At 40.4% G+C, this 17,655-nt stretch overlaps 4 protein-coding genes across 7 annotated transcripts; 2 read left to right on the top strand and 2 right to left on the bottom strand.

The window, feature by feature from the left end:
• Nucleotides 1–36: 36 nt before the first annotated feature.
• Nucleotides 37–9,397, top strand: srp19 (signal recognition particle 19). Its single transcript, XM_079468174.1, has 16 exons — nucleotides 37–197; nucleotides 273–348; nucleotides 1,075–1,146; nucleotides 1,222–1,330; nucleotides 1,585–1,711; nucleotides 1,985–2,069; nucleotides 4,873–4,876; nucleotides 6,201–6,348; nucleotides 6,579–6,706; nucleotides 6,837–6,892; nucleotides 6,967–7,123; nucleotides 7,199–7,335; nucleotides 7,624–7,769; nucleotides 7,840–7,992; nucleotides 8,118–8,230; nucleotides 8,903–9,397. The coding sequence occupies exons 1-16, from the start codon at nucleotides 160–162 to the stop codon at nucleotides 8,950–8,952; spliced, it is 1,599 nt and encodes a 532-aa protein (XP_079324300.1). The 5' UTR covers nucleotides 37–159; the 3' UTR covers nucleotides 8,953–9,397.
• Nucleotides 2,288–3,594, bottom strand: LOC306900610 (protein FAM240B). Its single transcript, XM_079467747.1, has 3 exons — nucleotides 3,505–3,594; nucleotides 3,292–3,416; nucleotides 2,288–2,433 (listed from the first exon to the last, which is right to left on the bottom strand). The coding sequence occupies exons 1-3, from the start codon at nucleotides 3,571–3,573 to the stop codon at nucleotides 2,337–2,339; spliced, it is 291 nt and encodes a 96-aa protein (XP_079323873.1). The 5' UTR covers nucleotides 3,574–3,594; the 3' UTR covers nucleotides 2,288–2,336.
• Nucleotides 8,976–14,156, bottom strand: mfsd14bb (major facilitator superfamily domain containing 14Bb). 3 transcript variants are annotated; one of them, XM_079467741.1, is made up of 13 exons: nucleotides 13,676–14,156; nucleotides 13,380–13,575; nucleotides 13,008–13,103; nucleotides 12,826–12,888; nucleotides 12,551–12,678; nucleotides 12,239–12,353; nucleotides 11,723–11,941; nucleotides 11,518–11,631; nucleotides 11,374–11,445; nucleotides 11,169–11,281; nucleotides 10,845–10,942; nucleotides 10,607–10,755; nucleotides 8,976–10,452 (listed from the first exon to the last, which is right to left on the bottom strand). In XM_079467741.1, the coding sequence occupies exons 2-13, from the start codon at nucleotides 13,398–13,400 to the stop codon at nucleotides 10,237–10,239; spliced, it is 1,404 nt and encodes a 467-aa protein (XP_079323867.1). In that variant the 5' UTR covers nucleotides 13,401–13,575; nucleotides 13,676–14,156; the 3' UTR covers nucleotides 8,976–10,236. The 3 variants fall into 3 exon arrangements, with proteins under 3 accessions (XP_079323867.1, XP_079323869.1, XP_079323868.1); XM_079467743.1 differs by lacking the exon at nucleotides 13,676–14,156 and having other exon boundaries at nucleotides 9,339–10,452; nucleotides 12,551–12,658; nucleotides 12,860–12,888; nucleotides 13,008–13,100; nucleotides 13,380–13,569; XM_079467742.1 differs by lacking the exon at nucleotides 13,676–14,156 and having other exon boundaries at nucleotides 9,339–10,452; nucleotides 13,008–13,100; nucleotides 13,380–13,530.
• On the top strand, nucleotides 13,623–16,557 carry spinb (spindlin b). Of its 2 annotated transcripts, none has more exons than XM_079467745.1 (5): nucleotides 13,623–13,733; nucleotides 14,213–14,463; nucleotides 15,249–15,279; nucleotides 15,356–15,828; nucleotides 15,923–16,556. In XM_079467745.1, the coding sequence occupies exons 2-5, from the start codon at nucleotides 14,403–14,405 to the stop codon at nucleotides 16,114–16,116; spliced, it is 759 nt and encodes a 252-aa protein (XP_079323871.1). In that variant the 5' UTR covers nucleotides 13,623–13,733; nucleotides 14,213–14,402; the 3' UTR covers nucleotides 16,117–16,556. The 2 variants fall into 2 exon arrangements, with proteins under 2 accessions (XP_079323871.1, XP_079323870.1); XM_079467744.1 differs by lacking the exon at nucleotides 13,623–13,733 and adding an exon at nucleotides 13,903–14,163 and having other exon boundaries at nucleotides 14,396–14,463; nucleotides 15,923–16,557.
• The last annotated feature ends 1,098 nt before the right edge of the window (nucleotides 16,558–17,655 follow it).

Genomic DNA, 17,655 nt, shown 5'->3' with positions numbered 1-17,655 from the left:
TGACGCAACTCCCCCCCCCAACGAGCGGACGTAAACGCCTCTGACGGACGTGACGTCACCGACGAAGTTACACTCATCATTCATTTTCATATGAAATCTTCCACAAGCAGCGACGTGTGTTTATAACTGCAGAAAAACAAACATCAACTATAGACAGACATGTCGCATTTAACGACAAACCCGGCGGATAAAGAGAGGTGAGGTCACGTGCGTCTGCTTTAAACACAAACACGTGAATGAACGTCATCATTCAGCTTCTGTTTCTCCATCAGGTTTCTGTGCGTTTATCCGTCTTACATCAACAATAAAAAGACTTTAGCAGAAGGAAGAAGAATCCCCGTGGACAAAGTAAAGTGTTATTCTAATTCATCGTGTGTGTGTGTGTGTGTGTGTGTGTGTTTGTGATGTGGGGGGGGGTGTGTGTGTTTGTTTGTGTGTGTGTGTTTGTTTGTGTGTGTGTGTGTGTTTGTTTGTTTGTTTGTGTGTGTGTTTGTTTGTGTATGTGTGTGTTATATGATGTGATGTGTTTGTGTATCTGTGGTGTGTGTGTGTTATGTGATGTGATGTGTTTGTGTATCTGTGGTGTGTGTGTGTGATGTGATGTGTTTGTGTATCTGTGGTGTGTGTGTGTGTGTTATATGATGTGATGTGTTTGTGTATCTGTGGTGTGTGTGTGTGATGTGATGTGTTTGTGTATCTGTGGTGTGTGTGATGTGATGTGTTTGTGTATCTGTTGTGTGTGTGTGTGTGTGTGTTATATGATGTGATGTGTTTGTGTATCTGTGGTGTGTGTGTGTGATGTGATGTGTTTGTGTATCTGTGGTGTGTGTGATGTGATGTGTTTGTGTATCTGTTGTGTGTGTGTGTGTGTGTGTGTGTTATATGATGTGATGTGTTTGTGTATCTGTGGTGTGTGTGATGTGATGTGTTTGTGTATCTGTTGTGTGTGTGTGTGTGTGTGTTATATGATGTGATGTGTTTGTGTATCTGTGGTGTGTGTGATGTGATGTGTTTGTGTATCTGTGGTGTGTGATGTGATGTGTGTTATATGATGTGATGTGTTTGTTTGTTTAGGCAGTGGAAAATCCTTCATGCGCTGAGATTCGAGATGTGCTGACGGCAGCTGGTCTCAATGTTCTTGTGGAGGTTCGGATGTTGTTTTCTATTGATGTGCTGATCTGTACATGTGAAACTGTGAAGTAATGTGATTTTCCTCCGCAGAACAAAATGTATCCCAGAGAATGGAACAGAGACGTTCAGTTCAGAGGACGCGTGCGGGTGCAACTTAAACAAGAAGATGGAAGCTTCTGTCTTGAAAAATTTTCATCTAGTAAGTCACTAGACGAACGGTTCTATTCAGTGTTCTCCACGTAAACGCATCATTCGGAAAATAAAATGGCTTATTCTTGAATTTCTGAAAATAATTGTCATTTCAACCTCTTCGTCTTGCTGATGTGTTAAGTGTATTAATGATCAGACTGAATTCAGATCAGTGAAACACAACACACATATTGACTGTCTGAAACATTTCCTACTCTGCTTCACATCGAGCTGAAGTAACGGGACTCATCTGTGTGTTTTCAGAGAAAGACGTGATGTTTTATGTTGCTGAGATGATTCCCAAACTAAAGAGCAGAACGCAGAAGAGTGGAGGAGCTGAAGCTGGATCACAACCGGGAGATGCAGGGAAGAAAGGGAAGAAGAAGAAGAAGTAGATGACGAAAGATCTCTTCGTTTGAGAAAAGCTTGAAGGTGGAGAGTTTGGCAATGACTCATCAAGACTCTGATCGTTTGACCCAGTCGTTTTGGTTCCTCTTTTGTTTAACGGATGAATAATTTGTCATTTTTGTTGGACTTTCTTCAGTGCAGAATTTTAGGCATGATGTCTTCATGATAAATATGTGAGTTTGGTTGCACAGTGGCCTCTGGTGGAGAGGAACGTTGTACATCAGTGAATTAAGTTTTGAGTATTTTATGATCTAAGCTGTAAAGAGATGATGTTGGTTATTTCAGTTAAAGGATTGGTTATGTTTAAACGGCCGCTGACAGAGCGTCTCATGCATTCACGGGTCACATCTTTCAGCAGACGTGTCAGTTTTAAATCTCTCTGCTGGAGGATCAGTGTTTTCACACTCCTGTAACATGCTGTGAAATATCGGCTCATGTCCTTCACAACACCTGTTCAGTGCGGAAGATTCATTCTCCATTACAGCTTCTGTTGCTTTTCATCCGTGTGCTAATGAAGGATAAACAAACTGGATGAGAAATAAAGAGAATCCGACAGGAGTGAATATCATGTTTCTTTATTGAGTTCATCAGATGTCCAGTGTGTCCGTTCATGAGACGGATGATACATTTGGGCCTCGGTTGTCACCAAAATTCTTCAGATGTTTCGTCCGGCTCTCCAGTCTCTTTAGCCACTCGTCACGAAGCCTGAAATCACGGTTTGAAGAACATCGTGAAATACTTCAGTGAGCTCACAGGTTGAATTGATGCACTCATAGCATTTCAAACTATTACATTAACACTCACAGGAATAATAAAAAAGTTCAATCTAACAGTAACGAGATTTGTTTTTCCTGCAGGAAAGAAATGAGGAAGCAGGAGCACAGGTCTTTTTAGTCTTTGGTTCTGTGTAAGCTATATTCAGATCATGTCCTTAAGGATCAAATAATTATCTCTTGACGGCTGTGTATGAAAATCAAAACACAAGCTGATGCTGTCTGTGCAAAACAAGACTTGTGATGGTTAAATAAAGGCAAAACAACCCAAGACTAATCACAAATGAATATGTCACCATACATTCATCACTGTCAGTTCCATTTAAAAATGTTGAACATTCTGTCAATAGAATACATTTTTTTTAATTAAATTTGTTTGAAATTGTGTACATTTGCTACATTGCAAACAAACACTAATAATCGGCTTGTGTAAATGAATCCTTTTGCATTTTATTTTCATAAATCGTTCATCTTAAATCTAACAATTTAAGCAAAACGTGTTGCACCATGTCTGATATTGTTGGTGTATTTTAATAGCGTGTGTGAGTGCTTGTTTTTGTCAGCAGCTTTCTGAAGCTCAACAGAACCTGTTACACTGTACTTTTATAAGACAAAAAAAAACTAAATTTAAGGTCACATATAGTAATATAATCAAATAAAAATAAAAACAGAGAAGAGTGCCAGTGAAGAGCAGCAGTCACAGTAGGTGATCCGTTCATATGAAGCTATTATACTGCAAGTCTGTCACACTCATTGGTTTGATCTTTAATGTTAAGAAGATAAAACTCACTTGGTGAGAGAGCTGTTCTTCATCCTCTCTTCTTCAGTGTCTGTCATGTGATTGTGATGAACGATCTTCTGCTCCCAGAACGTCTTGATGAATAACTTGTCATGAATCAAAGCAGAGCTCATTTTCTGTGAAGAGAACACACATATGAGATCAGTAAACACCTTCATCATCCTCGAATGGAAACAGATTCTAAAGCGTTTGCACATCCAGCACCTGATTCTGATCTTTGAAGAACACGCATGGCACACGAAGCAGTGACGTGTTGTGACTGACCTCACACATGCGGCGAGTCTTTATTTCAGTATGACTGACGTGTCATCGGTGATGTGTTTCAGCTCCTCCTCATCTTCACTTCAGCGGCTGCACATGTTTGAGAATCATGATACATCAGAAGCGTAATGATCCTCATTATCAACCAATGAATCTCATGAGTGTCAGTGTCAGCACACAACCTTCAGTTTGAGAAATACACTTTCACACCTGATGCTGGAATGAAAACAATAGATGATGTGAAGTATTTATTTTTAAGATGGAAAGCATTTTGCATATGTTGTGAAGGAGCATCGGATTAAAAATAACCTCTCTAATCGTCAAGTGACAGACGCATTAAAACACGTGTCTCAGAAACACAGTCACACGCTTACAGAGAAACACTTACATCACATTCACAACCCGGCAGGTCATATTCATTCTTCTTCTTTGTGTTCTGTAATGCTCTTTATGTTCCTCCTCTTCATGTCTGTGTGAAGCACTTTGAATCATCAAATGATAGAAATATTTCTCTGGGATGAATAGTTTGCTCGTGGGCTCAGATGAGAGCGTGTGTGTGATGTATTGTTCAGATACATGACATCACATTAACACCAGCACACTTTCATGCCCTTTAACACACGGCCAAATGTATCTGGAGAATCTGGGTGTGATGCAAAGCCCATCACACATGTGTGATATTTCAGTTGTGCGGGCCGTGATTTAGCCTGAGCTCGGGGTATTAAGCGGCCCGGCAGGAGCTCTATTTTGGTCTTCAGGGCCGAATGTAATGTTGTTATAAGATGCTAATGCTGAATAAGACATCCGTCACAGCTGCACAGACGCCGTCCGGTCATCACTTGAAAATAAAAACACTTGATTTTCGATCTGCATTCATGATATTTAATAAAGACACAATCTCTGTGTGTAAATCTCAGTGTCTTGGCAACTTCATTAAATCCTAAAGCTACTCTTCACATCACCCAAAATCATATCAGTGTCTTACTCTTGCATTACATCGAGTCTGACCAACAGAAACACATTATCCACACACACACATGCAGTGACACTGACGGAGTTTATCAATTACATTCGTGTGTTTGAATGTGTGGACAGAGAAATGGAGTAATACAGAAAATGCCACTGCTTTTACCCATAATGCACCTGGAGATCTGCATTATGGTCTGACTTTTAGAGTTGATGATTTGTTTGTTTGGGACAGCTACAAGGCAATATATGCTGCACGCTGCATCTTTTTCTGTGAATAAAACCTGTGACTTTAATGATCTTCTTTCGTATGATTGATAAATATGTTTTGAAATGTTGTTTTAGGTCGGTAAGATGTCGTAAATATTACATAAAACTAAACAATTCTCTAAATATTACATGTAGATATTACAGAGAGAGAGAATGAGGGTGCGAGAGAGAGATTATTATTATGTAATTATTGTATAAATATAACATAAAACTGAATATTTGTTTACCCTGCCTGAAAAAGTGTATATTTATAAATAATAAAAAAAATGGTCGTATGAATATTTCATTAAACTTCAAATTCTCTAAATATCACATGTAAATATTACAGAGAGAGAGAGAGTTATGAAGACATCTAGTGGTTACACAATGACATTACACATGTTTGTGCAACTTAACTCACACCAGATGGCAGTAAACAGGGATTCTAAATATTTGTTTACCCTGTCTTCAAAAATAAAATAATTATATATTTATAAATAATTGAAAATATTATTGCATGAATAAAACTCCAAATTCTCTAAATATCACATAAAAAATATTATTGTACAAACATACAGTATATTTCAGATTTGAGTCATCGTCATGTGTTAAACAGAATATTGTCCTGACTGTATATTGATTTATGTCTCAGTATAATGTCTGAATAGTGTTGATCTGATGTTACACGCGTGTGCATCTGTGAAACACGAGCTGTATGTGTAAATTGAAACTAAAGAGGTTGATATATTTGAGAGGTCACGACCCTTGAGCTAAAGGTCGCTCACAGTTCATTTAAAGGACAAAAGCTTCTCTCTGGTTAACTAAATACAGCTCAGCGTAATGTAAAGGGCGACAAGTGTGTCTGTTTTCAGCCCTGTTGAAAGTTTCTGTGTCATTTCTGAATGATCATGTGTAAAACTGTAAACACAAGAGCAGACGGTCAGTGGCATGACCGCTCATATCTCACACAGTAAAAATAGACGCTCGCTCATACAGAATCCTAAATAGACATGAGCTGTAAACACGAGTCTGGAGCCGGCGTGTAACACAGACCTTCTGACAGGTACGAACATTTTACTCCTAAATAAATCACCAATCACTGGAGAATTACACTAAATGTAGAATGAGGGTCACGTTTGGGTTTGCCTTTGGTAACTGAGTGACTCTTCGTGGGTTTGAGGTCATAAAGATGGAGACATACGGGAGACAAGAGGGAGAAATCACAAGGGCGAACAAAGATCAACTACATTAAGTCTGGACAGATGATATTTGTGTGGTTCATTCGACAGCAGGATCGGCTTGTTCATTAGAAAGAAACCTAACACCTAGTTGTAATATTGTATAAATATGCTGTGTCATATCTGATCGTAACATCATCACATGTAATCGGATGTCATTTTATTGAGGTTACATTTGTTCTTCAGCATCAAACATGAGAACGGACCGGATGGGCATTGACATTCCTGTTGACCATCTCTCACTGATCCGAGAACTGTGGGAGGGCCGGGTGAAACAACACAGACAGAGGCAGAAGAAAGAAGAAGAGAGACTCAGCAAAAGTGCTCTGGCCAAGTGAGAAGATTTCCATAAAAACACAAAACATCTCTTCTGATAAAACCCTCAATATTCATTCATTTGTGTCAGAGACTGAAAAAACACTTTATGTCACCGAGAGACTTTACCAGCGATTCAAACTTCAACTCAACAGTCGCAAGAAGAGATAAAAGAGATTTCTCTTTCATATCTCATGTGTGTGCGTGTGTGTATGTCTGTGGACGCGCGCACATGTGTGTGTGTTTCAGGGTGAATGAACAGTGGCAGTATCGCATCGCATGCAGAAAGTTAAAGAGAGTTGAGGTGGAGACACTGCAGTGTTATCTGGAGAGATCTGCTCTCGCACAACTCAACGTTCTGCCGACTATTAATAAAGGTATTTAACAACATAAACACACAATCTGCAAATCATTTACACTGAAGCCATCAAGTAGAAAATACTTGTGTGTTTGTCACTTGTCTCAAACGTTCAACAGTTGTAATAACTGACTGTTTGTCTCGTGCAGGTAATGAAGAAGAGGACAGAAAGTTTATTTTTGAGTTGACTGGAAAGAAATGGATGGTAAATATTTCTAAAATCCTATTTTATTTCAAGAAATGATTTCCTCCACGCAGCGTTTCATTGTGATTGTACAGAAATTACCTGAAGATCTTCAGTATATGAGTTACCTGAAGGAATGGCACATCCGTGAAACAAGGATTCCCGAGATTCCCGCTTACATCGAGGCCTTCGTGGATCTGCGTGTGCTGGACGTCCCGAGGAACGGCCTGACAAAGATTCCTGTTGAGATCGGTCAGAATCACATCAGACCCGTGTGGAACGTCACATGAATCCCCACAGTCATTCAATCTGTCTCTTTTATAACAGGAAAACTCTTCAGCTTAAGAGAATTAAACGTAAGTTATAATCGATTATCCAATATTCCACCTCAACTGGGAAACTGTGTGAATCTGGAGCGATTAGAAATGACGGCAAACTTCAAACTAGAAGAGTTACCATTTGAGGTACAAAAAGAAAACCTGCAGTCAAACGTTTGAACACACGTGAACCATTGAAAACATTTTGATTTAAATGCAAGAAATGAGTTTTGTAGACGAAGAAATATCATTTCTCATAAACAAGAATGAGTCTTTAGAGCTCTGCATGTTTCACAGACACACTGAGGACTTAAATGTGAAACATAAAGCAAAGAGCCGCAGGTGTGTTCAAGCGTTTGAAAATGGAAGAGTTCATACTGTACATCCAACATTAAATCACGTTCATGTATTTCGGTTCTGTACGTTTTGTTTCAGCTGAGTCATTTGAAAAAACTGAAGCATTTGGACTTGTCAGAAAACACATTTGCCAGCATTCCCATCTGTGTCCTACGCATGGACGGTCTGAAGTGTTTGGATATGAGTAACAACAGACTCAAGGATCTGCCTGAAGACATGGACAGGTGTGTCTGTCGTTCTCATGTAAAGCAGATATATGGGAGTGCACATGAGTGATGAGAACATGTGTTTTAGGATCGAAGCTTTAGAGACGGTGTATCTACACAAGAACAAGATCAAACACATCCCTCTGTCCATGAGCAACATCACACATCTGAAGATGCTCGTGCTGAGTGCGGATGAGCTCATCAGCATCCCCTCCAGATTCGCAGACGACCCTCAGATCAAGTACGATCAGCAAAACAAACCAGAATGACATTTGAAATAAAACCCTGACGTGTAAACTCGAGCGCCTGTCGCTGTGTGGCCGCTGCTGATCCAGAGTCAGTTTAACACGTGACTTTGTATTTCAGATTAGTCCGATTATATGACAATTCCAAACACACTGACGATGAAGATGAAACTGTAACGGACGAACGCGACAGAGAATTCATGAACACATACTTGCAATCTCTCGAGGACAGAGGTGAGTCACCTGGGCGATGACGTTCAATTCAATATTATTAATAGACTTAATCATATCATTTGTATTTATCTAAGAAGATTAATAAATAATGATACACTTTATTTCCCAGAATCCTTCAGTTTACTTTTAGTCACTGTGAAATTTAACAGGAATGTTCCAAGTGTTTTACACAAGTGTTGTAGTGATTATTATAAATGATTTATTTAGTTGCACTTGTAATAGTTTAATCGAAAACATTAAGCTCCTCTCCCCCTCCAACAACAACAACACTTCACCACATGACGTCAGCAACAGAAATGAGGCGGGACTAGCCTCACTGTCCAATGGCCAGGCATTTTTAGCACAGGCCCAACTTGCAACAAACCAATCAGAAAGGCTAAATAAAGCCCCGCCCTACATTTTGTCTAATTTCAGAAGCTGTTTCACTCGAATATACGTCACGATACGGAAAGGAAGTCGCAACTTCCGTTTCACTGTGACTTTAATACACAATACGTGGATTACAAAAGACATTTTAAATGTCTTATTTTTTTCCAAGTATTAAAAAATGAAAAAAGATTCTGGTAATACATTTGTAAAATAAATAAATGACTTAATTCCCTGTAGTTTTTAAATGAGCCGTCTTAACCATATACATCATGCAGATATTGACATTTAGTTCTTGTTTTTCAGAGACTCTACCAATATACACAACAAAAGTGTCCCTGAGCTGTCTTCTGTAAGAAACTCTCATTCAGCAGTATAAAGTTTCTTCAGTCATGATTCGCTTTTATTTTCTCATTCCGAGTGTTTTGGAAACATAGATGCAGGTTGCACTGAATTTCACATTGTGATTGTGCTGATGTTCTTGTCACAGATTGAATCTGTAAATCTAGTTTATTTTGGATGTTTGTGACCAAACCCGGTGGTTTTGCAGGATGATGATAAAATCTAGTAGCTGTTTGACTTATGATGTAATTGATGTAATGGGTGTCAATGATTTAACTTATTCCTGTAAATTTGTTTTACAAAATGTTATATAAAATATTAAACAAACACGACATGCAAACCCCCACGAAAAAAGAGTAACGTTTAAATGTTGGTGGCAAATTAAGCGTCACTTGTGTATTATGGGATATGATTTCGTTTATTGAACGTAGATCAATGAATAAATCAGCAAACGCTTGGAACAAAAAACTGAATGCAGTGTTCATTGAACAAACACATCAATAACGTTTCTTCTACGAACCAATGATCATCAGTTTACAGAAGGCCTGCTCAGACATGAGGAATGGCGTGTGTAACAAAGTCCTGTTCAATTAAAAATACACATTTACCACAATAAAGACTGCATGAATACACTCGACTCCTCTTCAAGTATGAATAATGATAAGAATCAGTGCCCACATGATTTCAAAGCTCCTCTCTATGTTAAAAACACCTGTATTAACAGACAGAACATGGCATTCATTCAGACGTCCAGCTGTTAGTGCTGGAGATATGACTTCATTTAGTTCTTACGTGTAATAAAGGTGAAACTCTTTTGACCTTGAGTCAAACATTCATTTAAAAAGCCATTTTACTCAAGTACTCACATAAAAAAAGCAAAGTGAGTCCGTTTAGAACTCCAGGAAAGAAAAGATCAAATGAACTGGTCTGATCTTTAAGGGTCTCTGTCATGACGACAGCACAGACTGATGAATGACTTCCAGCTGAAATCCTTTCATTCCTCTTCTATAAAAGCTCCTGCTGCGGCCGCTGACCCAAACACTATTAGACAAACTGTGCAGTTTATTTTCTTAACTCAACTAACAGATGAATGTGAATCTGTCACTTGAGTTTATGTCATTATTATTGCATTCTGTAGACGTTCAGAGGTTAAAGCTCTAGTGAATATGTTGAAGACCGACTACGCTTTACATTCAGATACACAGCAGCATGTACGTGTCAATACGACAAAATATGAAGAAGGCACGTTCTCTATCAGGAATTTAAAAAAGAAAAGACGTAGGATAAAAGCTTGTAGATTATAAACTGCTGTCCTGTAAGAGAGGCTCGTTGTCCTCGTCGCTCAAAGGAACTGAACCCGTCTCCGGGATGCCATTCACAGGTTCAGTGGTGACTCGAGTACTGCAGGTCTTCACCTCTGATGTGTGCTGAGTGGGTATGAAGACGGCCACCAGCAGAGCCAACACAACCGTACACGCTCCAAACAGAAAGGGCGGACCCGGAATAACAGACTTCTGCAAGATATTTACAGTTCATTTAAGAATTAATGCAGTCTACATTTGTGTTCCATGCAGTACCGCAGAATATCATCATACGATGAATAGGTGAAGGAATGTTTGAAGAGTCTGAGGACACAGCACTTAAACGTAGTTGAACAGCGTCTCTCACCTTCTCAGTGTCAGGTGTGACGTGGTTTGGCTCGACTGGACTCATCTCTTTCAGTTCCACATCAAAGAGGAAGAATATGAATCCAAACATAGCTGGACCGAGGCCGTTACAAAGACCACGAATTCCAGTGATCATTCCCTGAACGGCACCTGCAAACACCACAAGCTTAAGAAACAAACCAACTGCACCAATCTTCAGATTTTGTCTGAACTTCGGTAATCTGCGGTTTGGTTCTCACCTTGCTGGTCACGATCTGTGCAGCTTGACACCAGCGCGCTCACCGCAGGAAAGCTGATACTGGACAAGGCCGCAATCGCCCCGGCGGCCCACATCATCCTGCCGGAGAGAAACAGCCGTTGTTTCCGACATGTACGACATTTAATGGATAGAGAAAGACATGCGTATTAGGCGAGCTGACCGAGGGGAGGGCTCTGGCCCCGTGCTCGGGATCAGACCCCATGGCCGAACTCAGAGTACCCCCCACCCGGTTTGAGGCTAAGAGATTGTAAGTGTGGTGAAGTATATTCCTAAAGTGAACGAAGAACACTGTGTGAAATCTCACCATGGTTCTGAGCCGAAGCCGTACCAGGTCAGCTGGAACAGTTGAAATCCCAAACCCAGTAACACCGTATTCTTATTTCCGATCTTCCTCATCAGGACACGTAAAAGTAACGTCTGCAAAGAAAAGTCATATAACATCCCAGACTCTATGAATCTAAATATTTTTGTGTTGCTGGTGATTTTCATGTTGAATTAATTTATGTCACCTGTGCACCGATGGACAGAATTCCAACCATTGCGATAAAACCTGCGATGGCCTCAAAGGAGAAGTTTATTACCTGAAAAAGAAACACGGTTTTAAACGTTTGAGCTCAAAGGGACAATGAGAAGACTTAAATTCACAAACATACCTGTCCCAGATAAAGGAAAAAGCTGGAATACTGTCCCGCCTCCGGGAGATACGAGAGGAAAACTGTGACACAGATGAGCAGAACTGTGGAGTCTTTACCAACCTTCCTCAAAGACTGAGACACAAAACAAAATGCCACTTTCACCACAGACTACAAACAAGATGCACATATTTCACCAGAATGTACACAAACTCAGAAATCTTACAGCGAACGGATCAGCCTGCTCCCAGGAGATAGGAAAACCCCAGGATGATAATCTCATTTTGTCCGGCAGAGACTCAGGGACCACCAGCAGAACGAAGAGAATATCCAGCACTGCGATGATGGTGGCGAGAAGAACCACCACACTGTCTCCATACTTGACAGACACAAATGCTCCTATCGCAGGACTCGTCACTAAACTCGCAGCAAACGTTGCAGAAACCTAAAACAACATAATGACGGAGATGTGAGCCGCTTCAGATCATCATTTTTCATATCTTTCTGTATAATGTTAAGAGAGCCGGACAACCAATATAAGGCTGACATTTAAACACAAAACTATCAAACCGACAATAAAATTTACACAAAAGTGATTCATTTAAAAAACATTTATTTGTAAGACATATTTTATTTTTATGTGAAACACGAGTACTGTTTTTATATATTACAGACCATCACAATCCCCTCCACCCCCCCGAGAGATGAAATTGCCAATCATATTCATGCGTTTTTATTTTACCAGTCCATATGCTGTGCTTCTTTCCTCCTCTTCAGTTATATCCGCCACGTATGCAAATAGAACAGAAAATGTAACAGAGAAAAGTCCAGACACTGACATCAGAGCAAAAAAACACCTGTGAGGACAAGACAGAAACATAAATATCATATTAGAAGTGTTAAATCAATATCTTAAGTTAAAACATTTTAAAAACAATTGAGCATAAGTCATGCGATAAAAGTTTATTTTGTGAATCCATGTAAAAACTAATTCACAGACACAGAGATCTGATCACATGAGAATCATGTGACGTCTCATACACACGGCTCGTACCACGGGCTGATCCTCATGAGTGGTATAGGGGCGCAGGTGAAAAACACTGTCAGCAACAGAAAACTTTTTCTGCCCCAAATATCAGACAACGCACCGATGAGAGGAGCGCTCATGAACGACAGAAAACCCTGCAGACACAACATTCAACCACAGTTATCCTATTTTTATATTCAGAACGAATGCAGTTCATTTTGCCTTTATAATCAAAATAATACAAAAATAACACTGAAATGTGAAAATGTCCTTCTGTTAGTAAATAAAAGCACTGGATTTACCTTCACACCCTGAATCAGCCCGTTCATGAGAAACGTGTGCTGTGGAAAGGTTTCATGCAGGACCTGAAGTGATAAAGGGGTGTGTGTTAAGATGTCTGCATTACTGAATGTGAAGCTTTTGTTTTCTCACAACAGATCCACACCTATGCTTTCACTCATAACACATCTGTGAAATGACTCACTGTCAGCATTGGTGTGGTCAGGAGACCCCAGGCAAAGAACTCCAGGAAAATCACCACCACAGCATGGGTCACCTTCGCCCGGCCAACACTGCGCTGCTGGAGGAACACAAACACACAACAGAACAGTGTTCATCTCAAAACATCACATCTGGATGAAGGACAGAAGATGCAAGTTTGTCTCTAACGTTGTCTGTTAATTTATCAGATTCACTTTCAGAATTCTGTCGAAACACATCAGCAGCATCTTATATCACACAAACTTTAAACGGACATTGTTAATATATGTTAAGAATAATCCAACAACACAGTCAGCTAACAGAAACACGACGGAGCTTTAACATCTCTTGAATCTCATATGTTCACGTGACTCACGCGGATATATTTGGCCAGCATGATGTTTCCTGTCGTCACATTCACATTCTGCTCGATATCTGAATCATCGTGAAATATTTCATGAGAATTCAACTGATGAATGTGAGTTCCGAGCGCTCCTCATAAGCCTTCTCTTCACTTTACAGCATCGCATTCCTGAACACCTACTTCCTGCTTCCTGCTGATGTGAGTCGACCTTCAAAATAAAAGTCTTTTTAAACATAATAGCGAAATCAATCAAATATCAATAATAATACGAACTGAAAGTAAGCATAGTCTCGCGCTTCGGTACATACGTGCAACTGAGCTAAAAACACATTTATGTTCGAGTTCGTCTATGTCAGATGTTTTCTGGTATGTGGCGCTGCGGTTTCAGTTCTTTAACCATGAGATTATCGCGCAAGCACAAAGTAGAGCACACTTTAAATACTTTCTCTTTCATGTGACCTTTATCATCTTTATATCTCAGCAATTGGTTTGTTTATTAGAAATATCAAAAGTTCAAGTGGAGATGAGATGAGTTGAGGACGGATGCAAAGCAAAGACAATGCGCTCACTGGACTTCAGGCGCGCTCCCGCCTGCACGTGCACGTGCGATAAACCCCCTCTCTCTCTCTCTCTCTCTCTTATTTTTTTCTTTCATTCGTCAGTTTGTCTTTTATTGATAAGAATCGTCGACCGACATTTATGTACAAATATATGAACGTATAAAAGAGTGACGTGGCGGGACACGTGAGCGCGCGTAACGCGTGTCTTGTTGTGATCGCGTTTGAACACAGACACAGTGAGTATCGCGTTAAACTTTATAACCGACATTTGTTTTTCTCTTTCAGCACGTTATTCATCACGTGTGACGACAGCAGCGATCATGTGTGAAGTCTGATTATATATGTGCCAGATAGCGTCATACTTTGATTTATAAATGGATCTATACGTGAACTTTCGTGTAGTGCTCGTGCACAAGCATGCATGTGCAGTGTAGGTAACGCATGACAACACGCTTCATATTCAAACAGGAGTTGAATGTGTTTGGAGATGATGATGGAGAGCTCATATGGACACCGCCGCCCTAAAGACTCTGAAGGTAAAACACTTGCATCATTAACATTTATATCATTATACATCGCCATGTCATGTTCAGTACGAGGTGTTGTGTCTGGCCGATCTGGGATCAGGGCTGGACATTTATTTTATTACAGATTACATGCTTTAAAAAACCATCTGTAACGTATTTCGTTAGATTACACAGGTTTTGTAACTTAATTTAAATACTTTGCGATACTAAGGTACATAAAACAAAGGATCACCAAACAGAGGACTTGCCTTAACCTCTGCACATTATCTTAAACAACAGCAGAGTTACACTTCTCCCTCATTGGACATTATAGGGCATTATTGTGAGTATATGTCTAAGAAAAGAAGTCAAAGTGTCGCAATGACCTTAAAAATGACTTAAACAAGACACTCACAAACATGTAAACAGTTGTTGATAATTCAAGCGACAACAGACAATTAAGACTCAAGGCCATGTCATTATTTTAAATCTGGTAATCAGTATAAATTTAATCAGTTTGTCATCTGGAGTACGCTACATGTAAACATGAAATCTTTAAATTATTCACATTTTGCGTATTAGTCAAGCGGTGTGAAACTTCTGGACATAACTGTTAGTTTAGGATGCTTTTGCAGATCATCAGAGAATCACAGATTGCTGTTTACATTGATTGCCTTTTCCAAGTAATCACTTTGGTAATCTAAAATACTTTTTGTAACTGTAACCCATTTAAAAGTAACTGTAATGAAATGCAGCTACTCATATTTTGTATTTTAAATACGTAACTAAGTTACATGTATTTCGTTTCTCCCCAGACCTGTCTGTAATGAAGAAGAGTTCTCACAGGTGAGTCTCCGTCCATGTAAAAGATGTAAAACGAGATATATTTGAACAAGAACTGGTCAAATCTAATGTCGTACAGGCACAAACACCTTCACGAGGTCGACCACACTGAGAATATCGTAGGCTTCAGAATACAACACTCATGGAAAGAAGACGGTCATAATCCCGTGTCTCTGTGGACGGGGACAGTACTCATCCAGGTGCCCGTGAACCCTTCGCTCTATCTCATCAAGTACGATGCTGTCGACTGCGTCTACGGCCTCGAGATCTTCAAGGACAGTAGGGTTAAAAACCTCCAGATATTAGACGGACAGATCGCCTCGTTCTGCATGGGCGACAGTCGTCTGGTGGACAGACTACTGGGCCGGGCGGTGGGACACATGTTTGAACAGGATGACGGCTCGAAGGATGAGTGGAGGGGTTTGGTGCTCTCCAGAGCCCCCGTCATGCCCACCTGGTTCTTCATAACGTACGAGAAGGACCCCACGCTTTACATGTATCAGCTGATGCAGGATTATAAAGACGGAGACCTGCGCATTCTTCCAGATTTAGGTGTGTGTTCTTCGGTCATTGATGTTCTCTTTGTGTTAAGTCACAATAAACAGAAGGCTAAATGTTTTATATTGAATGTGATTCTCTTGATCAGATGATCCAGCAGAGGTCAGAGAGCCGGGTGAAGTGTTCGATACTCTGGTTGGAAAGCAGGTGGAGTGCATGAATAAAGATGGCACAGAGAAGATGGGCACAATCATCCAGCAGGTTCAGGCAAAGCCTTCGGTTTACTTTATCAAGTTTGATGATGACTATCACATCTACGTCTATGACATGATTGGATCATAAATTTGTCGACCTCTTTCATCTCTGTTCTTCAGTGTTCTACTGAACGTTTTTGTTTATGATTGTATATAAAGGTTGTGCTGCTGTTGTGAACTTGTGATCAAACATTTCTAGCCTGATGGAATCCATGTGGTGAAGAAAACATGGATCTTTTGTTGCGTGTCTCACCTGCTGAAACCCGGTGGGAAGCGTCAGTCTTTATGGTTTCTTGCTCGGATGGCGAAACTCATGTGTTTGGTAAAAAAGTAACAAACAATTAAGAACTGATTGTTTTTCATTAACACTCATGTAGTGTAAATATTACCTGACTTTTGAGAAATATTTCTCTTTACACTGAAAGTGATGTTTTACAAATCTCCTCTTTGGGAAACCACATGTGTTACACTGATTAAAAGTTGAAAAGTGTTTCAGCAATTCTTAACAATAAAATCAATGTAAACTCTTTTGTGTGTCTGGTTTGTTTATATTTAAAGGGAGCATATGTTGCTAATACATGTTTTTTTGTGTCTTTGGTGTGTTATAAGTTGCTCATGCATGTATTAGACACGTACAATTGCACAAATGAAAGTGTGTGAACAGAAGATGCGTTCTATCTTAAAGTGAATGCTCACCCAGACCTGCCTGAAACACCTCTTGCAGCCACACCCACACAAATCTACATCAGCCCTCGTGTAGCCACACCCACACAAATCTACATCAGCCCTCCTGTAGCCACACCCACACAAATCTACATCAGCAGCCACACCCACACAAATCTACATCAGCCCTCGTGTAGCCACACCCACACAAATCTACATCAGCCCTCCTGTAGCCACACCCACACAAATCTACATCAGAAGCCACACCCACACAAATCTACATCAGCCCTCCTGTAGCCACACCCACACAAATCTACATCAGCCCTCGTGTAGCCACACCCACACAAATCTACATCAGCCCTCGTGTAGCCACACCCACACAAATCTACATCAGCCCTCCTGTAGCCGCACCCACACAAATCTACATCAGCCCTCCTGTAGCCGCACCCACACAAATCTACATCAGCCCTCCTGTAGCCACACCCACACAAATCTACATCAGCCCTCCTGTAGCCGCACCCACACAAATCTACATCAGCCCTCCTGTAGCCGCACCCACACAAATCTACATCAGCCCTCCTGTAGCCACACCCACACAAATCTACATCAGCCCTCCTGTAGCCGCACCCACACAAATCTACATCAGCCCTCCTGTAGCCACACCCACACAAATCTACATCAGCCCTCCTGTAGCCACACCCACACAAATCTACATCAGCCCTCCTGTAGCCGCACCCACACAAATCTACATCAGCCCTCCTGTAGCCACACCCACACAAATCTACATCAGCCCTCCTGTAGCCACACCCACACAAATCTACATCAGCTCGTGGTATGATTTGACTAAGACCGCCCACATGTAAACACAAGTTAAGTGGGCGTATCTGTCTGTACTATTGAAGAGAAACCTGATGTTCCAAATATGGTCAGAGGCGTTACATTTCCCTCACATGCTTGCAGTATT

Source organism: Barbatula barbatula (genome assembly GCF_947034865.1).
Source record: "Barbatula barbatula genome assembly, chromosome: 11".
Taxonomy (NCBI): domain Eukaryota; kingdom Metazoa; phylum Chordata; class Actinopteri; order Cypriniformes; family Nemacheilidae; genus Barbatula; species Barbatula barbatula.
Note: the sequence above shows the minus strand (reverse complement) of the source record. Positions and strands in the feature narration are given on the sequence as shown.

What these genes read in the sequence shown, in the direction of transcription:
- srp19 (XM_079468174.1), top strand. Translation starts at nt 160, where the DNA reads ATGTCGCATTTAACGACAAACCCGGCGGATAAAGAGAG. An exon ending in TCTGCCGACTATTAATAAAG is followed by an intron (nt 6,707 to 6,836) that starts GTATTTAACAAC and finishes TGTCTCGTGCAG; the next exon opens with GTAATGAAGAAGAGGACAGA. An exon ending in TGACTGGAAAGAAATGGATG is followed by an intron (nt 6,893 to 6,966) that starts GTAAATATTTCT and finishes GTGATTGTACAG; the next exon opens with AAATTACCTGAAGATCTTCA.
- mfsd14bb (XM_079467741.1), bottom strand. Translation starts at nt 13,400, where the DNA reads ATGCTGGCCAAATATATCCGC. An exon ending in GAAGCACAGCATATGGACTG is followed by an intron (nt 11,942 to 12,238) that starts GTAAAATAAAAA and finishes ATGTTGTTTTAG; the next exon opens with GTTTCTGCAACGTTTGCTGC. An exon ending in AGCAGGCTGATCCGTTCGCT is followed by an intron (nt 11,632 to 11,722) that starts GTAAGATTTCTG and finishes TTTGTGTCTCAG; the next exon opens with TCTTTGAGGAAGGTTGGTAA.
- LOC306900610 (XM_079467747.1), bottom strand. Translation starts at nt 3,573, where the DNA reads ATGTGTGAGGTCAGTCACAACACGTCACTGCTTCGTGTGCCATGCGTG. An exon ending in TCTTCAAAGATCAGAATCAG is followed by an intron (nt 3,417 to 3,504) that starts GTGCTGGATGTG and finishes TTCTCTTCACAG; the next exon opens with AAAATGAGCTCTGCTTTGAT. An exon ending in AAGAACAGCTCTCTCACCAA is followed by an intron (nt 2,434 to 3,291) that starts GTGAGTTTTATC and finishes CCGTGATTTCAG; the next exon opens with GCTTCGTGACGAGTGGCTAA.
- spinb (XM_079467744.1), top strand. Translation starts at nt 14,403, where the DNA reads ATGTGTTTGGAGATGATGATGGAGAGCTCATATGGACACCGCCGCCCT. An exon ending in CCGCCCTAAAGACTCTGAAG is followed by an intron (nt 14,464 to 15,248) that starts GTAAAACACTTG and finishes GTTTCTCCCCAG; the next exon opens with ACCTGTCTGTAATGAAGAAG. An exon ending in GCGCATTCTTCCAGATTTAG is followed by an intron (nt 15,829 to 15,922) that starts GTGTGTGTTCTT and finishes TCTCTTGATCAG; the next exon opens with ATGATCCAGCAGAGGTCAGA.